Here is a 23,641-nt window from a genome sequence, read left to right on the forward strand (position 1 = left end):
AATAATGCAGGTGGAAATAAACTGTAAAATGTTGTGTTTCATGAGGCTAAATAAAATTCACAAAAATCAACATAAAAGACATAATGAATATTCATTTGACGACAAGGTAATGAATTAGTGTACAGTTTCTGAATTGCTGGAGTTCATCTTCTTAAGTATAGACAATCTTTGGTCAAACCTGGTTGGCCGGTCGAGGGAAACCGACCATAGCCGAGTGATGCCGGACTTTCGGTGACGTTATTCCGCCCGCCCCTTCCCCCGCCCGGTTCTCACTGCTCCTCCTTCCCCCTTCCCAGTTCCACTACCAGGCTGGAGTCCCCGGCAGCACGGCGCGCAACACAACACACTGACAGCTGCGACTGACTCACAACCAAGGGGGCAAAGATGGAGCACAGAGACGCCGACTTCAACATAATGCTCGCGACCGATTCATACAAGGTACCGTGCCGGTGGCGGTTTGAGGCGGATGGGGAGACTGGGTGGAGGGGAGCGGCTGATGGATGAAAATTGGTAAAAGTCAAGGTGGTTTCATCATCAGTCCCAAGGCCATCACACTGCTCTCTGTGACCGGTCCCCGTCGGTTCAGAGCGGGCCGAGCGAGAGGAGGAGAGAGGGGCTGGTACAGCAGAGACGGGGGGGTATCAAATTCAGCGAGCATCCCTCTGTGAGCTAGCTAACTTGTACCTTTAACCGCTGCTTCTTGAGGAGCCAGTGCTCCACCGGCTAGCCCACAAAAGGTATCCTGCTAGCTGAATTAGCCAGCATGCTAGCTCACGGGAGCGCAGAAGGAGGGGGGCGGGGGGGAATGATATTATGAAGAAGAAAAAAGAAAAAAAAAACACTAGAAGCTAATATTAGCCACTAGCTCAGAGAGTGCTGTGTGGACAGCCCGGTGAAATGCACATGACTGAAGTCTCACTCAAGATCCCGGTCATGCATAATGTTAGCAGGCATGGTGCTAGCCGCTGCTACTACCAGTGGCAATGCGTCACTTTTCGTGAAATCAAAACCGAAAGTCGAAACGGCGCGAGGGGGTTTACTGTGTGACACAGCTCGTTTATCTGAGCCCAAAGTCTTCCATACAGCCTCCCGGGGCCTGTGAACGATATTTAACATCAGCCTCGGGGTTTCGGGCATTAGATTAGGGTAATAACATCGCTGCTGCCTCCCAGTGTAGCCAGACTTGCAGGAATGTAATATCGCACGTAGCAAGTGGTTGCCCGGACGGTTACCAGGCCGGCGTCCATGTTCATCAAGTCATGTGACGTCCTCACTGATGATGCTGAGCGTGAGATTAAAAACCGAGAGATCACATTACTGACAATCACACATGAGCATCACCCTTTCACGCTGCGGTCTAATGTAACATAACAGCAAAATGATGTGTGTGAGAGGACATGATGTTTTAATTACATTTTCGGCTTACATATTTATCGAGTCAGTGAGGTGAATTATTGTTTGCTCCTGTTGCCATCACATTTCTCAGATAAGCCAGTGCACACATGTTAATTATGTGTTTTATTGCGTTGAAAGTCCAGACTGGATTGCAGATGGTGTATGGGGTGATGCATCTCTCGCAAATATATTTTTATTGAATCCTTGTCTATTAATGCACTGCTCTTGATTCTCGTCCAGGATCTGTGAGAGTCTGTGAGCTTTCTGTCCACAGTTCTTTTACACGGGGTGTAACAGCGTGTAAGGCAGATGCTTTATTGTGCAAAAAAATTGCTGTTGTTTTCCCCTGAATTGTTCTTACAAATTGTTTTACTTTTTATTTATCTACGTAGCACAGTGATTCATGCAGGCAAGTCCTTATTGTGATCTTATGAGCTACTTATAGATTTACTGAGCTTTGGTTTTCATCTCTTAGAAACAACTGCTGTGCTTTTGATTTCCTTTCTTAGAAACGACTGCTGTACTTTTGATTTCATTTGGAGGACGATGATGAGCTTATGATGTAATCGTGTCAGGCACACTGGAAGCTTTGTGTTCATGCTGATTTATAACTTAAGAGAAATTGCTGCTGCTTACCCAGGAGTCATGACCTTGGTTGTAATTATGGTGTTCTGTATTATTAGGTACTACCATTGTAGCCTAAGGAGGCAATCACTAAACCTACAAATAATGCAAAATATTGATGTGAACTAGCCTTTAACAAGTACCTACATAAACTGGCTCTCAACAGTTCCTGTATTTGAAATAATGGCCAGGTACAATCGTCTTATCTTGAAGGGCTTTTACTTTGAAAAGCAGCTACGTTTTGATATATATATATATTTTTTTTTTTATATATAGTCCTGTGATATAGGATCTGGGCATCATACGTTGAAACGTAATTAATCAATAACGTAATCAGACTTTCATCCTACATTGTAATAATTTGAATTGTTTTCATTTAGGCAGACTTTTCTTTTGACTCATTTGTAGAATAAAACTATGCAAACATCTCAAAGAAACATATCCAGTAAGAACTCTAAGGATTCATTGATTTGTTTTCAACTATTAAATCAATCTGCCACGATTGTTATAATTTATCCATCGGTTTGAGTGATTAAAAGTTTTATATTAAGGTAATTGCATACCACTACAAATGGTGCAAACATTTCTACACCACTTGGTGATGGTGTCTGATGGACTTTAAAGTTTAATAGTCACTATCTTACTGCCAAACCAGTTTCAATAAACAATCAAGGCTTGGGTGATAGCCAAAATGTTATGATATTATAAACATTTTGATATACAATATTATTGTTGCTCGCTCGCTTGACAAGTTCAGTCAAGTGTACCACGCTGGGTGTTGGGATGCTGAAGTGAGACACCAAATTGGAGTGTTGCATCTGAATTAATGACTGCTTACAGCACAGACACCATGTAGCCTCATTCATATCCCTGAGGGCAACGACAAAACATTTAGGCCAACTGTGATCACATTTCGTCTTGTGTCTTTGCCAGACAAGGTGTTGCCATGTCATCCTAATGTTACTGTTATTTTCCCTTAAACGGCCAGTTGAGTTACACAAAAGAAGTGAAACGGTAAACCAACCAGTCAGTCATTCAGGATCTGTTGCCTAAGTATCTGACCTTTAAAGTTTTCTGAAATTTCACTGCACCTGTGTTTACTGTGTGTTTCAGTGTGCATTGTGTCAGTGATGGGATGTTGTCTGTGCATGAACATGTCATAACCTTTGTAAAGGGAGGAGGGGTATTGCAAGCAAAGCACTTGCCTGAGTCGTAGAGCAACCCGAGGCACACACCCTGTTTACAGGACATGAAAACAAGCTGCACCTGAATGCCTTTGTGTTAAGTCTGTTTGGACAGTCAGCATCAAAGCCAAGCGTTTATATTGTGTGGAAACAGATGCACACACATCAGAGTTTAACATACAACAGAGTGGAGGTGTCTGCTGCACCATCATCGTTCATGCAGAACCACAGCACAAGTTTGTTGGCATATGACCACAATTAAGCAATCTCCACGAACCTTAAATCCAAATAGAATTACAGTGATTAAGTAGGTATGAGTTCAGGATTTTGTGGGAAAAACATTTCCGCAGTGCAATGAACTTTGACATTTAGGTAATGGGATGGTCCCATTAAGCAATGTGCCACATGAACAGCTGCGGCGTGCTTCAGATGTTGTGCTGTGCGGGAAGAGACCCAGCTCCTTAGAAAAATCTGGTGATCAGATTAGGATTTTATCCAGGAAGTTATCCAGTAAACAGAAATTCTGTGCATATTTTTGGATTTGTGATTCTGGCCAACTGATACATATAAATCCAATATTTTCTCTCCTTTTTTGTTCCGTTTTTGGTCTCCACCACCTCCTTAGAACAGTATCTGGCTCTTTATTTGCCAATTTTATTTCTATGATCATGTCACAAGTAGCCTTTAAGAGGGTCAATAGAGGCTTTATTTTCTTGCTGAAAACAACTGAAATGAACCAGAACAGTGACTTATGTTGCAGGTCGTAAAAAAAAAACAAAAAAAAAACAATGAGCTGGAAGGCACCATAGAGCCGAGGGGAAGTTTAAAGTCAGGTGGTAATTCTCAGTTGGTTTGTCACTACTAGCAACTCTTTTCAGAAGAAACAAAGTTATTTTACCCATTATAATTAACACTTAACACACTGACCTACCAGATGCCCTTTTAATAAAGCTATATCAGGTTTCCATGCTATTACTGTTACTGTATTATTATATACTGTTTTATTGGATTATGAACTAAAAATATCCTTGAATTAAATCTCTGCTTCCTGTTCCTTGTAAACTATCCCGATCCTGGTTTTGTGATTTCAAACAGCGCGTGTGTGTGTACATAGGCATGCACACCAGTGAATGTGTACACACACCACACACGCACACAAACACGTGGTCAGGGCCAGTGTCATGTTGTGTGTCCCAGCTCTATTTTGAGTCCTCGAAAGCCCAGAGGAAGGGCAGAGATAGGGGTCAAAGAAACTGAGTAGTTCATTGACATTTATCTCCTCTCGTCTCTTCCTCGCAAACTGTTGTCCCACTTCTCACATCACGTCTGATTTTCCCGATTGTGATCAAGCCCTCGGGCCATATTCACGGGTGATTGTACCCGTGGTTTCAATGTAACCTTTATGTTTTTATTGAAAGTGTTTCTCAAGGTTATAGTATAATGAAGAAGAGTCTAATCAATGTTACGCATATTTTTCCTCCCTTCATTGCTTAATTATTTATATAGAAGTTATCATCACCTTAGATAAAAGACTTGCATAATATTTAGTGAGTATGGTTTATTGCATGCGCTTGACTCTGATAAACACCTTGATATAGCTGGATTGCACTGGTTGTAAATGTGCAACCATAATAAACCATTTAAAAATGCATTTTGTTTGGACGCTGAGAGCAGATCGGTATGGAAGTCGGATAACACAATGATCAAACTCTTGTTGTTATCATCATCTTGACGACCTTATTTATCTGAAAATTGCCGCTCACATGCCCCGGTGCACTCCTTAATAGATGGCCAGATGGTTTCTGTTTTGTGTATGTGGGTGCATCCCTCTCAAACGGTGTGTGTATGAAACATGCCTGGGCATGTCTCTGACAGTTTAATGCACCGTCTTGATTTCAACAATGAGAGTTTCTGATATCAGTCAGTTGACTGTAGTTAGAAAGATAACGAAGCACGCACCACACTGAAATGGCATTTGCTGAATAATGGTATTCAAAGTATCAGAACAATAAGAAACGTGTGTGCGTGGGGAACGGCTTGACATGCCCTCGGCCAGATCGTGATACGTCGGCGCTGTATCATTTGATTGACGCATGGTTGTTTTGTTGAACTGGGATGTTTGCTCACAGATAAAACGCCACAATGCTGGCACTCCTTGAACAACTGTGTTGCGACCCTGAATGACTCGCTGAACCGCTTCTGTTGGCAGCGAGCTACAGGATTCTCAGACTCCCTCATTTCCGAGCATGATAATTTGATTTGCTGCTTCAAAGTGTTTTATTGTTGCTTTTTTACATCCCTAAAAAAAAAAAACTAAAAACAGAATGCGTAGGTTGTCTGCAGTCAGTTTCTCCATGTTATCACGCAATTTTAGAACAAGGCTTGCCACATAATTGTATACGTGTTTCAGCATTTGAACGGGGGGTTTGGTCAGCTTCTCCAAAAAGTGGGAGCTTTTCACACCATGCAAATTGAAGCTTTTTCGACTACATGTCACACCACTGGTTGCTCCTGTTTGGTGGTGCAAATATTTCACATGCTAGGATGACTCAATTTACATTACATTTCAGCCTGAATACTTCTTCTACTTCTCTTGGGAACCCTGTTCAGGACAAAGACATCAGCTCTACACTGGCTCTTTTTTTCACTTGCTTTCATTAAAAAAAACCTGTAGATCACATAGATTACATTCAAGTTTACATTTACATAACTTTAAGTTGGAGACAAATTACCTTACGGGTTACAGTCTAAGGAAAATTACACCTTGAATTAACTGCAGTGAGTAACTGGTGGTGAGATATCAAAGATGCTAACAAATAAACACAGCACATTAGCAATTCTCCATAATAATATCAGGAAACAAGTAAACCTTTGTTGTATATTTTGTTGAGTTGTGTACTTGCATTGTCACAAATGTTTAAACAATCTACAAGTTTCCTCATGAAATAAAGTAAAATAAATGGTTTGGGATCAGTGTAGAATACAAAGTGACTCAAGGCGTTTATTCTCGAATATAATCCAGACTCTAAGCACCTGAGCAGCCCCCTTGCTCTGCCCCCGGTCCTGAGCAGAGACAAAGAAGTTTTCAACAAAGATGAAGACGTTTTCTGACTTTTGTCTACCCGGAAGTGACTGTTGGCGTGTGTCGTTGGCGCAACATCACAGCGATTCAATCTGTTTGTACCTCATAAATGAAACATGCACTTACAATTCCCCTGACCAGCTGATGAATGAAGCTCCTGGGTGGCATAAAGAGCTCATTTTCTTTAATACCCATGAAGTTTAAACCAGTCCAGTGACAGCAAATGATCATTGTGAAAGTTCTCATTCGTGGTGCTCATATTTGTGTGTGTATTTGTGTTGTGTGCGTTGTTGGAGTTTGGGTGCATAAAAGCATTGGCCCCTCGCCAGCACTTTTACTCACCCTCTGAGACTTTTATAAGTGTAGCGATAAATAACAACATCATCATTGGTGTGTATGGACATCATGTTACCCTCAATTTTGCCGTTATACATTATGTTTAAGTGTAATGTAGTCAGTTTTATGAGTATTACTCTAATTGTTATTTGTGTCATCTGTGTCTGCAGGTAACACATTACAAACAGTACCCCCCGAACACAAGTAAAGTGTACTCCTACTTCGAGTGCCGTGAGAAGAGGACAGATTCCACCAAGAGCCGAAAAGTCAAATATGACAAAACCGTCTTCTACGGCCTGCAGTACATCCTCCACAAATACCTTAAAGGTGAGTCCTGACTCTGATTTGAATTATGCTACTCGTGTATGCAACCGAATAAAAGTGCTGTTGAGCATGACACTGAAGTGCCCTCCTCTAACCCAGTGGGAGCTTCTCAGTGGCTGCCAGACTGGATGACTTTGGCCTGATGAGAGCCAGTGCCTCTATTAATGATTCTCCAGTATGTTTGTGTAAATACGTGTGCTTTTTCCAGTCAACCTGGATGAAATAAGGGCATCGTTCCAATGCCTACACTCATTAACCCAGGCGTAGATGTATTTTTGCCTTCATTTTATTGATAAATGAAAGTAAAACGAAGCGCATGAACAGTGAACTGTTCTACTGTTGTCCAGTTTGCAATCAGGGCACATACCAAAAGCCCATTGTGATGCATTATTGGATCCTGTGGGAGCTTTTTATCTTTATTCCTCACCCACTCCACCCCCCTCCCCAGGACAAGGTCAGACTAGCACAGGGTCAGCTTCAGAGCTGCACGCCTGGAGCTACTAAAGATTCAGTGTGTTGCTCAAGGACACTTCAGCAGGGCAGGTGCTTGCTATTGTGGCCTGAAGCAACAGTCCTCTTTACTCTCTTAAAAAGAAAAACAAAAAAAAGACAAAAAAACAAGGTCACAGCTTGCCTCATGTTGATTAGACTCTACAGAGCAGAACACAAGGCGAGCAGGTTAGGAAGAAAAAAAGTAAGTGAGAGAAGGCAAAGTATAATGCACACAATATGTTCTGTGCTCCTAATGAACTCAACTTTGTAAAGGTGGATGTTTAAGTTAGTTAGTGTGATCCTGAGGGGCATGAGAGAGAGCAAGAGGGACAAGAAAGAGAGGGATTTGAGAGAGAAAGAATGCATCTCCCTCCTGTCGTTTAAGAGGATTTCATGGTGCGGTAGCAGAGGTGCGGGGGAGACGGAGAAAAACCAGGGAGAACAGAGCGAGGGGAAGACAAAAGCACAGCTGCTCTTTCACCGTCTGCAAGAGAAAGGCCAGCTGTCTGCACTGAGCGTCCCCCTCAGAGCTCAGTGATTAGGCCAGCTATTAGAGATGCGTCCTTGATCCTCCAACTCACGAATACTAAAATTTGCATGCCGATTCCTTTAGGCTGAGTCACAGAGAAGCTTTAGTCATCTCGTATGTGTACTTGGTCAAGGGAGTGGTCAGCACTAATAGTCATAGTGAAAGTGAAAGACAGACCTCTGCGTATCCAGTACACGTTTAAAGGAACCTTAGTATCATGACATCAGGGGATTTAACCTACTACAGCCTGTGAGTGAGTAATATGAATTATTTTTTGCAAACAAGGCAGCAAATGTGAAATCTTCCTTCATTACATTTGGATATGATTTGCATTTCTGTTACCTCTTTATGGTGGGAAGAGAACAAAATCAAAAAAATTTGCCAGTGTCTCGTGCGAAGACTGTAGGAGTGACCCACTCATCTATACCAACCATCAGAATCAGAATCAGAAAAAGCTTTATTGCCAAGTACGATGTTACACATACGAGGAATTTGTTGTGGTGATATTGGTGCATGCATCAAATAACTATTAAGTGAAAATATAACAAATTAACAATATAAACTATTTAAAGAATAGAAAATATAACAAATTAACAATATAAACTATTTAAAGAATAGAAAATATAACAAATTAACAATATAAACTATTTTAAAAAGTAGAAAATATAACTATACAATATAAATATATATACACAATCTGTTTTTTGGGTAAAAGGAGCAGACCGGCTGGCAGTGAACAATTACAAGAATGATGTACCATCTCCCTTGTTCTATGTTTGCTGGTACTTCCATACGTAACTTAACGTCATTTTGTGATTAATGTACTTATTTTAACTGAAAACTTTTCCTAAAGCTTACCAAGTAGTTTTGGTTCTAAACTCAACCAAAGCTTTAACAAGTTGCAACATAATGTAACCATAGTCATGTATATTAGCTTGTTTTAATCTTGTTGTCAGGTACAGTGTTGTCAGCAACAGACATAGCTGTCTGATGATGATGATGATGATGATGATGTTGTTATTGTTGGCATGGTGATGTGAGCTGTTCACTGGCCTTGGGTTGAGTCTGGCGACCCATCAGAAACTGTGTTTGTGCCTGGGCATGCCGCAGCTCTAATCTCATTGGGCAATTGGACAACATGTACGGAGACCTATTAGTGGATAACATGTTGATATTTTCTCAAGTTACACCAGGCTGAAGCACTTTCTTTATTTTCCAGTGTTAATATTTAGAAGGAGAGGAGGTTAGTTGAATGGTTGATGTAAGAAATAAAAGCTCGATGCAACACTTTGTTGTCATTTTGGCCACTACAGTCTCATTTATAGGCTCGCATTATGTTCCATGTGGGAACACTTAGTGATGAAAGGCGTTACTGCCAGTCTGGTGTTTGGCTTGATATCAATTCAGCTTGAATTTTAAAGAAAACTAAAGTCAAAAGCATAGTTTGAGCTATCAAACCTTCAAATTTTAGTATTAGCTTAGCATTAGTCAGTGATCACACCATCACACTAAAGAAACAAAAACTACTTTTAATCTGTGGGTTTAAACGGGGGTTGTGTGATTCTTCACTATGAAGTGCATGGAAGGAAAACAAACAAACAAAACGTATTTCCCAAAGTGCCAAACTTTTCATTTCACTTGTCAAGATTTTTCTTTTTAAGTCTTCAAATATCGACTTATACACTTGAACATCTCTGTCTGTGTTCCTATGGTGGCTTGGGGATGAAGAAGTAATTGGGGTGTGTGCGTGTGCGTGTGCGTGTGTGTGTGTGTACAAAGACGCCTTGTCAGCATGCATGGAATGCTTCTAATTTGATTACAACATTGGACAGTAGAGTAGCATTCCAGTGCCTTCTCTTAGTCAGTGTGATTCCCCAACATCCGCTGACCTCCTCTGCTTTTTTCTCCCTTTCCCTTTCCTCTCCAGGAAAGGTAGTGACTCCAGAGAAGATCCAGGAAGCGAAGGAGGTATACAGAGAGCATTTCCAGGATGATGTTTTCAACGAGAAGGGGTGGAACTACATTTTGGAGGTAAGAGACTGCTGAAAGTGGCCAGAAAAAAAAAAAAAAAAAACTTTTTTCAAGGCGATACTTGCAGCTTGCAGCTGCTTTTTTCCAGGAATAAAAAGTGGAAGGTGAACTAGATGTGAAGGTGTACATGTAAACAGCTGCCAGTACACTTTAATGTTTGCACATGAAACATGGTCAAGGTGACGTCTGTATTATCAGAGACATGTACACACACACTCTTAAAGTGTCTTCTAATAAACACACAACATTTGCATAAAGCAAGCTTACCATCTGACTAGACTTGGGCAAGATTAATTCAGCATTTTTTGTAACTATGGAGCCTAAACAAATAAAATAAAACAAAACTCAGGTGTGTGTATTTTCAGATTAATTAAAAGCTGTTTTCTTGATGGGAATTGACAGCCTACTTACTTAAATAACCAAAAATCTCCACCACATTCAGTACAGGAGGAGAGACAAGCCTCAGCTAGTAACTACATGAGGTAGATGTCAGACTCCCTAACTCGAAACGAATCACTGTCAGTTTAAATATCAAAGAAATGTGCATGCAGTGTTCTGGTTATCGAGAGACACTGTTTCAGCACCTTGGAGAGAGCACAGCACTCTGTACTTACGTGTTTTCAGCAAGTGTTTTCTCAAGTGAGGAGTGTTGATTATTAGAAAATTATTTTTGCCGTTTCTTCATCGTGTCTTACCACATTGCTCAGTTAGCCATCCATATGGCAGTTTAAGGTCTTTCATTATATTTGGGGGCTATTTTTGGGGGGAGCTTTTTTTTTTCCTCAAGGGAAGGCAAATCATCGTATATTTCATGCTGATTATCTATAAGCCACTTTTGGTACTGGTATGTTTTACAGCACCACTTATAGATTCAATGTATTTCATCCAAGCACCAAAAACTTTATTGCCTCCAAATGTGTGTCACCGCTTTTCATCTCCCTTTTCTCCCTCCCTTCTCCCTAAAAAAAGCCACAGAGAAGTATCTGCCACAACAAGAACCTGAATGGGCATATTTGTGCATGTTTGTGTGTTTTTGCAGAAATATAATGGACACCTGCCTATTGAAATCAAGGCAGTGCCAGAGGGGAGTGTCATTCCTCGGGGCAATGTTTTGTTCACAGTGGAGAGCACAGACCCTGAATGCTATTGGCTCACCAACTGGGTGGAGGTAAGTTTGTTTTCTTTCTTTTCTGGGCCTGGAGTTGATAGCGGGGTCATTTTCTGTGTGTCCTGTTAGTTTCGTCTGTCGTGTGTCCTGACATGACACAAGTGTATTGTTCTATCCAAGCGTGTCAGACAGGGAGGGTCGAAGCAGTTAGTAGCGCTGTGGCAACATGTAGGATTCACCCTATGGTCTTTCTTTAGTGTGACACTAAATCACTGAAATAGCCCTTGAAGGTTGTATGAGTCTTTAGCTCTATATTAGCAAGTTAAAAGCCATTTTAAAGACCTCACCCCTGCGCCCTCTCATAACAGTTTAAATGTTAATGTGCTACTCGTATTGCTAGGAAAGCGGCATCACTAGGCATATCTCTAAGATTTAATGGTTTGCTTGATCTGATTATTGATAAAAGACCAAATATATTAGCAACATTTATGCCCTTTTAATTACAGTGGAGAGGAAACAGTTTTATAAAAGCCATAAACTATTTAGCTTGGCAGCAGCCCCAGCAACTCTTCTTATCTCTCCTTAAATCTCACTGAATTACAGTCGTGTCGTGGCTTATCGGTTAATTGCTGCTCAGTGATGTGATGTAACTGCAGCAAAGTCATTCACAGGTTGTCTTTGAGGTGCAAGAGCAGAGAGGCAGGTGGTAGAAAAAGTGGTCCTTGTTTGGTGGTTTTTTATAGAAATGTTCGTCAGCTTTATTTGCTTTGCATTTTCATAGACTTCAGGCCAGTGTCAGGGAGTACAGGGCACAAGCTCTGTAAGTAAAGTAGGAGCTTTGTTGTATTAAATGACGTGACTGGTGTTAGACTCCTGTTGTAACACAAATAAGAACTGTTAACCATGTTTGTAGGATGAAATCTGGATGAATTTTGATGGAATAGTTAATGAGATGTCAAATAAGATGTAGTGGAGTAAAAGTTTAATGTAGCATAAAGTAGAAATGGTAAAAGTACACGTACTTAAAAGATAGTACCTAAGTAAGTGCTGCTGTACAGACCTAAGAGTGGTAACCTTCTGATCCAACACAAGAACTGAATAGCAGAGAAGTCAGATGGTATCACTGTTTGTGTCTCATGAACTTAATGCTGCATGAACAGACCGTCCGCAATGACTCGGCAGAACTAAATGCATTCACCATGAGTGATATCTTCACTCTTATCTCCCTCTTTCTAACCGCTCTTTGATTCTGGCTCCTCTCTGCCTCGTTGACAGAATTTGTCATGCATTCTAACCTGATTATATCTTGAATTCAGCATGATTTTGACTTAATTTCACATTGTTTGGTTACTTTTTTTTAGTGTCAAAAACTACAGTAGAAGTAAAACAGATTTTTGTGATTTGAATGAAGCCCCTCAGTGCTCTGAGTTAAGTATGCTGAGCTAAAGCACGCCGTGTATCCGCCCTGAAATGAGGAAGACCTTATGAAGTTAATGCTGAGTGAACAGACTGTCCGCAATGACTCTGCAGAACTTAATTCATTCACCGTGAAAGATATCGCTATTGTAATCTCCCTCTGTGTGTCTTTGATTGGTTACAAGTTTTTTTTGTTTGTTTGTTTTTTACTGAGGTAACTCGGCTGGTTTTGGAAGTCTAAATATAATAACAAATGCACCATCTAAAGAAAGCTTGGACGTAGGTCACCTATAGCCAAGAGCACCGTCACCACAAGCACACACTGTCCCGATAAATCTGGAATCACTACACACAGATACACACACGTATGTGTCTACACACAGCTGATATAAATACATGCATAAACACACACGCAGTCATACTTCACGGCTGATGTAAAATTAGCTCCAGCGTTCACCCCAGTGTCCTTGGCTTATTCCCTGTATCCCATTTGCCCTTGATGTCCTTTCTTCTTTTACTGTCTGTCATTTTCTTCTGCCTTTCTCCCTGTCACCCTGCTTTCTTTTTGTCTATCCTGCCTCTTTTCACTTTCGCTTTCCCGACTTCCTCCTTCTCACCAGCCTCTCTCGTTTCTTATCTCCCTCCATTTTGTTCTGGGAGAAAGTTATGTTGGCCCGTGTGTGCCCAAGCATTCCTGCAGAGTGTTGTTCTTAACGTGCTGCGGCCCCATCAGAGACGTTATCCCAGACCAACTGTCACATGATGATTACAAGCTGTATTTAACTTCCTGTAAATGTCAGTCATCTTAAGTATGAGATGATATTTGAGCAAGCACAAAACGCATAATTGGATTTTATACAGTTTTCTGTCAAGAACAGGAAAGAGAACAAATTACAGTCGGTACACATGTTCATCTAATTTTAAATTATATAACAGTATTACATTTCTTGCTGAATGTTACAGGTTCCCTTTATGAAAAGGTCAACATGCAGATGAGGCAGAGGTCACATGACCTGTGTGGTGGTGGTGGTGGGGGGGGGGTTGGCCTTGCTCTGGCAGTCACATGAGACCATATTATGCTTTAGATTATGATTAGGCTGAGGAGGCATGTGACTCTGTTCAGAGTGTTATAGGGTGAGAAGACACACTGCGTAGTGTTAGCAGACAAAGTCAGGTCAGGACTGGAAATTCACGGAGATGAGATTTGTTTCTGGACAGGCTCAAATCACTGTGAGGGAGGGAAGATAGCCGGTGTTTTGAATTCTTGTCACGCTCACTCTCTTTATTCACAGCTAATGAGGTTTGACTTAGATGTACTTAGCTGTCATTCCTATTATACACACACAGCTTCATATGAGTTGTGAAGTGTTGCAAACACAGTGTGCATTTACATAATAATATCAGCTTCATGTGCCAGTATGACCCAGCGGTCAACACATTAGGGTGCAAGTAAATCATATGGTTGTGATGTAAGGTGTGTGTGTGTAATCTACCCTGATTATATCTGGGATCTGATTGATTTAATTGTTTCTGTCACTTTGACATGATTTTGACACGTCTTTGATATAACTTCTTAGAAATGATTTGACATGACTCGTCCACCACTTTGGCAGTAGTGTATTATTTGGACACAATTACGACATAACTTTGACACTATTGTGACATGGTTTTGACACTACTTCAACATGATTATTTTTAATGGCAGAACTTAAATATTAAAGCAAAGTGTGTGTTGGCCAATATATTGTTTTCTGTACAGAAGCATAGACAGGCAGGCATTCACACACACACACACACACACACACACACACACACACACACGGCCCCAAGCCACTTTTCTAGAGTTAGGGTTTAGGGTTAGGGTGATTCACGAAGTTTGATGTTTAGCTATTTATTTGAGTAGTGTTTGGGCTGTGTTTGGGTCATATAAACATGTATTTTACACATTGTGCCCCAGCTTTTGCTGTTTAATTTGACAAAAATATGACTGTTCTTTCATAATTAGTACAGTAGTGGCTCTGTAGTTGTTCTGCATGTCTTAAGGGTAGGGTTAAAAACCCCAAGGTCCCCCAGTTGGGGCTTTAAAGGGTTAATGACAATAGAACGTGTGTGTTCATAAAAGTTCCCAGGTGATGGAGAGGATAGATAAGCCACTTGTTTTCATATTGAAATGTGTGACTCTGGTCCAAAATTGACATGAGGCATTAAGGAATGTATTTTTCCCAGAGTTTGTCTTGTGTGAATAAGCAGCCCTCTTTGATCCCCATGAGCATGTTGTTTTGGGGTTTTAGAGATTTTACATCCAGTTGAGTAGGGGTAAAATGGCAAAGTTGGACAGGATATACGCTGGTCTGTTTGGTGCTGGGGAAAAAAAACAAAACAAAAAAAACTGCTGTAACTTTGCTTTGAAAACAATGTTTTGTTTCGGTCTTTTTAGTAAAGAGCCAAGAGGTACCTTTTAATCGTAGATTAACGTAGCACGTGGGAAATTAGAAGAAGTGAACCTTTGCAGTGAAATGGGACTGCAGATGTAAATTATCTCTAAGCTAACTCTGGTACAGTGCGTGAAATGGCCACATTTATGTTTAATATTGTTTGTTGTCCCCCTACAAATAAAATAAAAAGAAGACATGTTCTGACACCCTGAAATGGTGATAAAGACATAGTGAACCGGACTGACTTGAACTGTCCTTCCTCCCTCCATCAGACCATTCTGGTTCAGATCTGGTACCCCGTCACTGTGGCGACCAACTCCAGAGAGCAGAAGAAGATCCTCGCCAAGTACCTGCTGGAGACTTCTGGGAACTTGGAGGGACTGGAGTACAAACTGCATGACTTTGGCTACAGAGGCGTCTCCTCACAAGAGGTACTTTTGACTACATTACAGGACATTAGAAAATACATACAGCAGTGGAAACCTCAACGTCTTTTTAGCCAAACCGACAAAAGTGTAGTTCATGATCTACTCCCTAGCTTTCAGCAAGTTTTCCTCAGCAGGTACAGTTTGCTCATTGTCACTGAGATAACTCTTAATCCATAGCACTTGAAATAGTATTTTGATAAAAATGATTTCAGCTCAAGGTCCATTTATGGTTAAGTTTTCCCTGGAGCTTTCAACTATATCTCAGGATGTGTTATGAATGAATGAAAAGTAAAATAAACAATTGTCAGGCTTAAATATCAAGTGCAAATAGGAAAAAAGTGAGAAACAGACAGTGAATAGGTGAATTAAAAAAAAAAAAAGGATTTACTTTAAAAACAGGGTGTCTTTGCCCTTCAGCTCTTACAACCCATCTCCCTCCTGTTTGCAGACTGCGGGCATTGGGGCCTCCGCCCATCTGGTCAACTTCAAGGGCACAGACACCGTTGCCGGCATCGGAGTCATTAAGAAGTACTATGGCACCAAGGACCCAGTGCCAGGCTTCTCAGTGCCTGCTGCAGAGCATAGGTACACACACACACACACACACACACACACACACACTTCTCAGCATTTTATTTATTTAACGTTGCTTATTAAGGATTTGTCCTTGCTTAGAGACAGGATATCTCTGTTGCTGTAGAGTGTTTCCTGCCTTCTTCCGGAGTGGCACCGTTTCCATTGTGATGTGGGGCAGTAGCTCACCACCCACTTTAGTAATTACCCCAGTGATATAAGACCTCCAGGTTATGATGGGTGTCTGCCAACGTGTACACCACTTTACAAGGGATGTGCGAGCTTTGCAGGGACTTTTGAAGCATAACACTTAGGCCCTTGGAGGCTGCAGAATTCCTGTGCACAATGTTAATTATCAGCATAAGCCACGTATTCACACATTCCCAGAAAGCAAAGGGGCACATGAGGCACGTCGCTATTCATCTTCGGTGCCGGCTGTGGTGAGATCGTCCATCTTTTGGCTGAGATTCAGGTCTGGATGCACACTTTTTCGCCCACAAGACTAATTGATTTTCAAAATAGAAAAAGTTGTTTCAAATAAGAGTTGGTTCTCTGCCAACTGAAGATTTATCACCCGGAGTGAGAATATACTCATCGTTTGGCTGCAGTTTGGTGTTCATATGCCTCCCTAATGAGAGCTTGGTTACCCTCGCTCAAATTATCTGGTTTCTCTGTCTCACTTTGTGAATGGGGCTGTGATTGGCTCAAAGGTGGAGGTTTTGATTGGCTGCTGCCCTGATGCACATGTGCCTCATATGTCTCCCGTGTTGTTTCATGGCACTGATCCATTTATCCCGTGCACGTGCACACACACCCACACCCCCCCACAGACACACACACATTCCCTCTTTCTGTTTCGCTCTCATGCACATACAGTAGCTTCTTCCTCACCACCAGGGCAGTTACTGCTGCTCCAGCGCACCCTTCTTCCCCGCACCAGTGCATTGTGGGATGGTGGCAGTGGTTGTCATGGCAACCGTTATATAATGGCCCCCCCTTCCTGTTTGGTTTCTTACCTCAGAGGGAGGAGTCACAGTGAAATTCCACTTTGGTTTTGAATGTAGAAGGATGGGAGCAGAGGTGTGTCACCTTCAGAGCTCACACATAAACATACTGTTTACAGTACATGTTCAATGACACACAAATGGCCTGTGAAGAAAAATTCAAATTAAATTGCCAATACTTAACATGAATATATAAAAAATACCACTTTAATGGTCTAGCTCTGGTCAGATCTGCATTGTTAAGAAGCTGACACCAAATTGTTTTTTGTTTTTTTTTTAATACTATGCTTTTCGGATAAAGGACTATTCTTACATACTAAAGCAGCAGAGATTAGTAGTTAAAAAAGATATCCTTGCCTTTAGTAGAATTCAAACTGTATATCCAAGGTGGTGTCACTGTACCTATTTTATCCTAAATACAATTAAACCAAGTTAGCTTTCATCCAACACTTAAACCTGGAGTGTGCTGCCCTCTTCTGGACGAGTAGGTGCACTATTATATGATGAATGTCTTGAGGCTGTTTACATTTAATGTGCTTCTCCTGCTGAATTTCTCTTTTACTCCCAAACAGAAACTAATCTGAATTTCTTCTGCTCTTTGCTTGCTCTATGTCCGTCTTGTTTGTTGAACTTCTTTTCACCCACTTATCTAGTTCTTTGTGGTTGAACCTCCAAAGGTATTTACCTGATATTAAAATCTGTCTTTGGTAGTATAGCATTTGTTGAACTTACAAGAAGGCCTAAGTAATCAAGAAGTTGTTGTATAACATTGCATTTCAAATCCTCAAGTGCATCCGAACATGCACTTAGAGCTGTCCACTTGTGATCAGACCACACAGGAATAATGTTAATACCAGGTGTAAACAGGGTCTCTGCTTCCATGCTTGATGGTCCCTCCATTTATTTATAATTCAAGTAAAGCCACAACGCTCAATCCAACAGCATTTAACTACAATGTGTCATAGTTTTGATCAACCATACAGGAATAAAAAGAAATATTAAATTCTCGGTTGTTCTCTCTGCAGTACCATCACAGCGTGGGGGAAGGACCATGAAAAAGATGCCTTTGAGCACATCATCAAGCAGTTCCCCAACGTTCCCGTGTCCATAGTCAGCGACAGCTACGACATCTACAACGCCTGTGAGAAGATCTGGGGGGAAGACCTGCGGGGCCTGATAGAGAAGCGCAGTGCGGACGCTCCGCTGGTTGTGCGTCCAGATTCAGGAAACCCTCTCGATACGGTTTTGAAGGTGCGTCGTCACGCGGGACAAATTGTCTCTCATTTAGGAACTTAAAACAAGTCAGTACGCTAACTTTCCCCTTTATTTCCCGCCTCTCTTTTCTTTCTTCTGTCAGGTTTTGGAGATCCTGGGTAAGAAGTTTTGCCCAGTGGAGAATTCTAAAGGTTTTAAGGTTCTCCCTCCTTACATCAGAGTCATACAAGGAGACGGAGTTGATATCAACACGCTGCAAGAGGTACGGACTCATGCTATTTATTGATGCACTGTTCTAGGAGACACAAGGCTATTCCAAGAGTGGGTGGTTTCTTTGCTGCGAGAACCCTGTATATGTGGAGCATCATTTTTCTTTTAGGAGTTAATAAAAACATAGTGGAACAACTCATTTCAAAGTCCCATATTTTAGAAAGTGAGAATTCCTCTATTTTCTCCTTAAAGAGACAAAAGGATGAACTGGAAAATAAGCATAATATGGAAGCTATTATGGGAAAAGAATTAAATAATCAAAATCACATTTCTTTTTTACACAATGTTTGAAAACTATGTGATTTTTTGACTGATTGGGTTTTTACACAGATTGTGGAGGGTATGAAGGAACACCGGTGGTCCATTGAGAACATTGCCTTTGGCTCCGGAGGGGCTCTGCTGCAGAAACTGACCAGAGATCTGCTCAACTGCTCCTTCAAATGCAGCTACGTGGTCACTAATGGACTGGGGGTGAGTCCCGGCACATTTGAATGTAGTGTTTGTGTTTTAGTGACCATTTTATGACAGTGTGGTAGCTCTGCAAGATGAGTCAGAGAGTTACTACATTACGCGTAATGTAGTGATTAAGTGGTTATTGAGCATTTCACATTTTCCTTTTTTTTTTGCCACGATCCTTCAAGGATCTTGACTGCTTTATGGTTAAATGTAACATGTTTTATTTCTGCGTGGTGGCAAAAGGTGAATGTGTTCAAGGACCCAGTGGCGGACCCCAACAAGAGGTCAAAGAAAGGTCGCCTGTCTCTGCACCGGACACAGAGCGGAGACTTTGTCACCCTGGAGGAGGGCAAGGGCGACCTGGAGGAGTATGGCGTGGTGAGTTCGACGCCCCCACAAAAGCACACAGACACTTTTGTACAAATAAATGTAAAGGAAGGAATTTCACCAACTCTAACCCGCCTCTCCTCTCTTTTCCTTTCTTTGTTCTTATACCATACCCTTGTCTTGCTTTTCATCTCCAGGACCTGCTGCACACAGTCTTTCAGAACGGGAAGATTGTGAAGACGTACACATTTGATGAAGTCAGAGACAATGCTAAGCTCAAAGAGAGTGAGCTTTAAGAGCTGCTGCACTGAACGCAGCACTACTGAACCACCCCCACCCCCCCACCCCCAACACACACACAGACAGACACACACACTCACACACACACCTTCCTCCTTAACCCCCAAAGCAACCCCTTACCCTCTTTTAACCCTTCACCTTCTGGCCTCCGACGTCACCTCAGTAATTGGAGGTTGCGTGCACTGCTAATAGATCCAACTCCCAAAGCCTGAACCCACCACCACCCATTCCTAAAAGCTTGAGAAGTCCCTTAAAATTTAAAGAAATTCAACCTAAATTTAAAAACACCGTTGGTGGAAACTCCCACACACCGATGACTGGCGACGGATGTGAAGAGGAGGGGGCAAATGAATGAGAGGTACAGTAAGCAAGTGAGAAATTGACCCTCGGCGTGCTGCACTGATAGGCGAGACACGTTGCAATGTAAGAATGTGATTGGCTGCTGATAGGCCAATGCGTTGGCAGGCTTTTCTGCCGACACAGACGCAAATCAGGTAATTGTAGGTTTTTCGAAGAGTTCCCGGCGGCTGCGCGCAGAGTGAACGCCACAGTGAGTCAGAGTGAGAAAGGTGATGACAGAGAAATACGAAGCCACACCCACACCAATGACCTTGCCCCGCGTATTGTGTACAGAACTGTTCATCAAAAACAAAAAAGAAAAAAAAAATACATGTCTGAATCTACTTAGCTTTGTCTTTTTATGTGAAGGAAGAAAACGATGATTATGGTCTTTGGTGCACCGATAACATTCGTTAACTGTTATGTTGCGACCACTCGGAATCAAAGAAGACTTTTAATGCTTTTAATGTAGTTGTGGCCCAAACAATTAAAAGGCCAACATTTATCAAGTACTGCCTGGATATTTTGTACTCTTTACTCCGCCAAATAAAAATGTTATTGGTGCATCTCTGAAGGTATATTAATAATCATCTGCTTGCCATTATGTTGGGAGCGTTCACATCGTGAAGGCCCCGATTCTGCTGACAAATTCTTCTCAAAGTGATGTTTTCAATGTTTTTTTTATCATTGGATTGGATTTTAGTGAAAAGTTTCCGATCGGGGTCTTCATGATGGATGGATGCTCTTGAAAACTGGTCTTTGCTTTGTCTTTGGTATAAGACTAAAAGTTGATGTAAAAAAAAAAAAAGAAGAAGAAAAAAAAAATACATCACAGAAATTGTCTTCACTGGAATGAAGATGATCTAATTATGTGTTTATGGAAGACTGCATATATGGCTTCTGGAGAAATGTGTGTTAAATGTTGGTTCTGATACGTGTGTGCGCTTGGGTCTGTGTGTGTGCTTGTGTGGTTGTGTGTGCGTGAGTGCACTGACGTTTTCTTCCTCTAAAGGATTGTGTAGTATTCCTTTATGCAAACGCGCTTGTTGATCGAGGGGAATAGAGGACACTCTTCCTTTTTACTTTAGCCGGCCTTTTTATTCTGAAAGGAGACGCAGCGTTGTGACAGATTGGTGTTGGAACAGCAACGTACTGGCCATGCTTTGGCAGTAAAACATCACCCTTGGTATCACTGCCTTAACTTGCGCAAAACAGGGAAACTTCAACAGCCTTGTTTCCCCAAAAACTGTAAATGTGTCCAGTGATGGCACCTGTTGTCCTGTTTGGATCCATTGCACATAATCTTGCTGATAATGCCTGTTGGAGTTGTGATCATCTTCCCATTCAGAGCATCTCGGTGGAGTGTCACCACTGTCTGCAGGCATGTTCAGTCACACTGCTGAGTTAGCCCTTTCAGAGTGAAGGGACTTTTCTGTCACAGAACTACGATGCTATTTAAGAGGAGCTTGGAGCTGGTGACGACACAGGAATTACTTCTTTTTTTGTTTTTTGTTTTTTAAAGATGCCATCTGTAAAAACCTAGTTAGCTCCGTTAGCCATGCAGCTAGCGGTCAGCAGTAGGAGCTAAAGCAAACCGAGGAAGTTTTGGTGTTTACATACCAAGCACAGGAGTGTTGGACCAGGTTGGGGCTAGCTGGTTAGCATACTAAGTGCGGTAGATATCTGCAAAACAATACATAGACTTCATAATGTCAAACCTGTTATTTTTTCACATTCTATTGATAATATTAAGTAATTTTTTTAATGTTTTTTAAGTAAAACCCTTTTATAATACCTGTGTTGAGACTTAGACCAGGGGCATGGGAGCTTAGACTGGGACGGACGGAGGCTAGCTGGTTAGCATGCTAATTTGAGTAAATATGTCTTCAACACTATATAGTCGCATCATAACGTCAAAACTAGCGTTAACACGGTAAATGTTGTACCTGTGAAACATCAGCATCGTCACAATGTCCATGTGAGCGCGATAGCATGCTGACATTAGCATTTAGCACAAAGCACAGCCTCAAAGCCGTTCGCATGGCTGTGAACTGTCACGCTGAGAAAGCTCCAGGTGAAGTCTGTTCTCTGCCAGCACACGGCTTCACTCGTTCTCTCTTGGGATTCGGTTTCACTTTCCCTGTGGGCGCCAACCCCGCCAGCTCTCCGTGACTTAAGCAAAGACCTTGAAGGAAACCTGTGATGTCACCAACTCCCGCCTCCCACGTCCAACCAAGCTGCTCAAACAGTGACAAGCTAGTAAACAATGTTACACCGTTTTCTTTACTTTTCTTTACCCTGTTTTTGCACCTGTCACCACTGTTACGTGTATCTGTCAAATCATCTGTTAATCCGATTGTTCTGGAGGAACGACACAGTTTTTATTTCTTTTTTTTTTTTTTTCCAATTATGGGCTGCATTTTAGTAAAACTTTTGATTTTACTATTTTGATACTGTCTCGGTTCTTACCTCAGAGAAACATTATTTTGTATGACAAAAGGAGAAAAATAATGCCAGAAATATTGCAGTAACCTTATTTACGAACGATGCGGCCATACTGCCTTCTCACTTGTACATACGACAACTAGCCTGACTGAAAGCGGCGAGGGCAGGTTCGGGAGAGGAAAAACAATAGATTCTATTATTATTATTTTTTTTGTCAGAACGACTGTTTTTGTACCAACAGAAGAATATCCAAAACAGCTTGAGTGAATTGGCAGTGTGACTGTTTGTTGCGACTGTCAAGCTTTTAGCTTCAGTGTGTGTGTGCGTGTGCATGTGTGTGTGTGTGTGTGCGCGCGCCTCCTTTGTTACGGATGAAAACGTGTTTGTGAATACCTTTTTTTCTTTCTTTTTTGTTGTTGTTGTTGTTTTACTTGTATGTATATGTTGGTTGTCCCAAATTCTCTCCCAACACAACTGATATTTTAACTAACATAACTTGCTATATTGTCAACAATACATTGATTAAAGATACCACCCTGTCAGTTTGAAATGCTTGATTTGTTATACCTGCTTCCGAAGAGGAGAAATGTCATTACACGTTAAGATATTTTTTTCACCACAACCATATTTAGAGGAGAATAGGGTCGGAACACGTTTTTAGTACAATTTGTTTATTATTTAACAACTTTAGATCCTTCTCTGAATAAGATTTCCTACCCAAAGACTACATACATGTCATGCACCTTTTTAAAGTGTTAATTTACTTATTTGGTGTCGACCTTTTACAGCTCAGAAATCCTTGAAAGTCTAAAACCAGTTTGATATCTTTGTGGGAGTCCGGTTTGAAAAGCATGACTTTTTTTACGTTTTGATTGAATAATTTCCTAATAATTCCCAAAGACGTTTCCGGGAAAGAGTTTTAATGTAATTTGAGAAGAAATGTGAACATCCCCAAGTAAACATGAATTCTTCAGTAATTTAGTATTGGAGACTTCATTTGTTGATTTGTTTGCTCGTCTGTAGACACAAATCACATGTTCAGCTCTTAATTAAGCTCTCACTTAATCAAAATGAATGCATTAGATGTGTACCAATTTAACCCTTAAGGTATGTTCCCCACTAATGTTACCAAATGACACCTTTCCGAGAAAACCTTAGCTTAAATCATTTCTGAATCTGTAGAAGAAAACGCCTCATCGACAGTCAGAATCTCAACCACCTGCAACGAACATCATAAAACATTTTAGATAGCCTATTAAGAGAGTGAAGGTGGTTGTTGTTCAATGGAAACTGTTTTCAGGGGACACTATTTGGTGATGCACGACTGG

The 23,641-nt window shown here is 41.3% G+C and overlaps 1 protein-coding gene across 1 annotated transcript; it reads left to right on the forward strand.

The window, feature by feature from the left end:
• The first annotated feature begins 207 nt into the window (after positions 1 to 207).
• Positions 208 to 22,863, forward strand: nampt1 (nicotinamide phosphoribosyltransferase 1). Its single transcript, XM_037122075.1, has 11 exons — positions 208 to 438; positions 6,792 to 6,948; positions 9,894 to 9,997; positions 11,037 to 11,165; positions 15,229 to 15,387; positions 15,833 to 15,969; positions 17,987 to 18,212; positions 18,319 to 18,438; positions 18,777 to 18,917; positions 19,146 to 19,280; positions 19,427 to 22,863. Exons 1-11 carry the CDS (start codon positions 385 to 387, stop codon positions 19,523 to 19,525), a joined length of 1,461 nt encoding a protein of 486 aa, XP_036977970.1. The 5' UTR covers positions 208 to 384; the 3' UTR covers positions 19,526 to 22,863.
• The last annotated feature ends 778 nt before the right edge of the window (positions 22,864 to 23,641 follow it).

This window comes from Acanthopagrus latus, chromosome 14 (genome assembly GCF_904848185.1).
Source record: "Acanthopagrus latus isolate v.2019 chromosome 14, fAcaLat1.1, whole genome shotgun sequence".
Taxonomy (NCBI): Eukaryota; Metazoa; Chordata; class Actinopteri; order Spariformes; family Sparidae; genus Acanthopagrus; species Acanthopagrus latus.

Coding starts and splice junctions, on each gene's coding strand:
- nampt1 (XM_037122075.1), top strand. CDS start 385: ATGGAGCACAGAGACGCCGACTTCAACATAATGCTCGCGACCGATTCA. Junction 439..6,791: donor TCGCGACCGATTCATACAAG/GTACCGTGCCGG, acceptor CTGTGTCTGCAG/GTAACACATTACAAACAGTA. Junction 18,213..18,318: donor CTCTCGATACGGTTTTGAAG/GTGCGTCGTCAC, acceptor TTCTTCTGTCAG/GTTTTGGAGATCCTGGGTAA.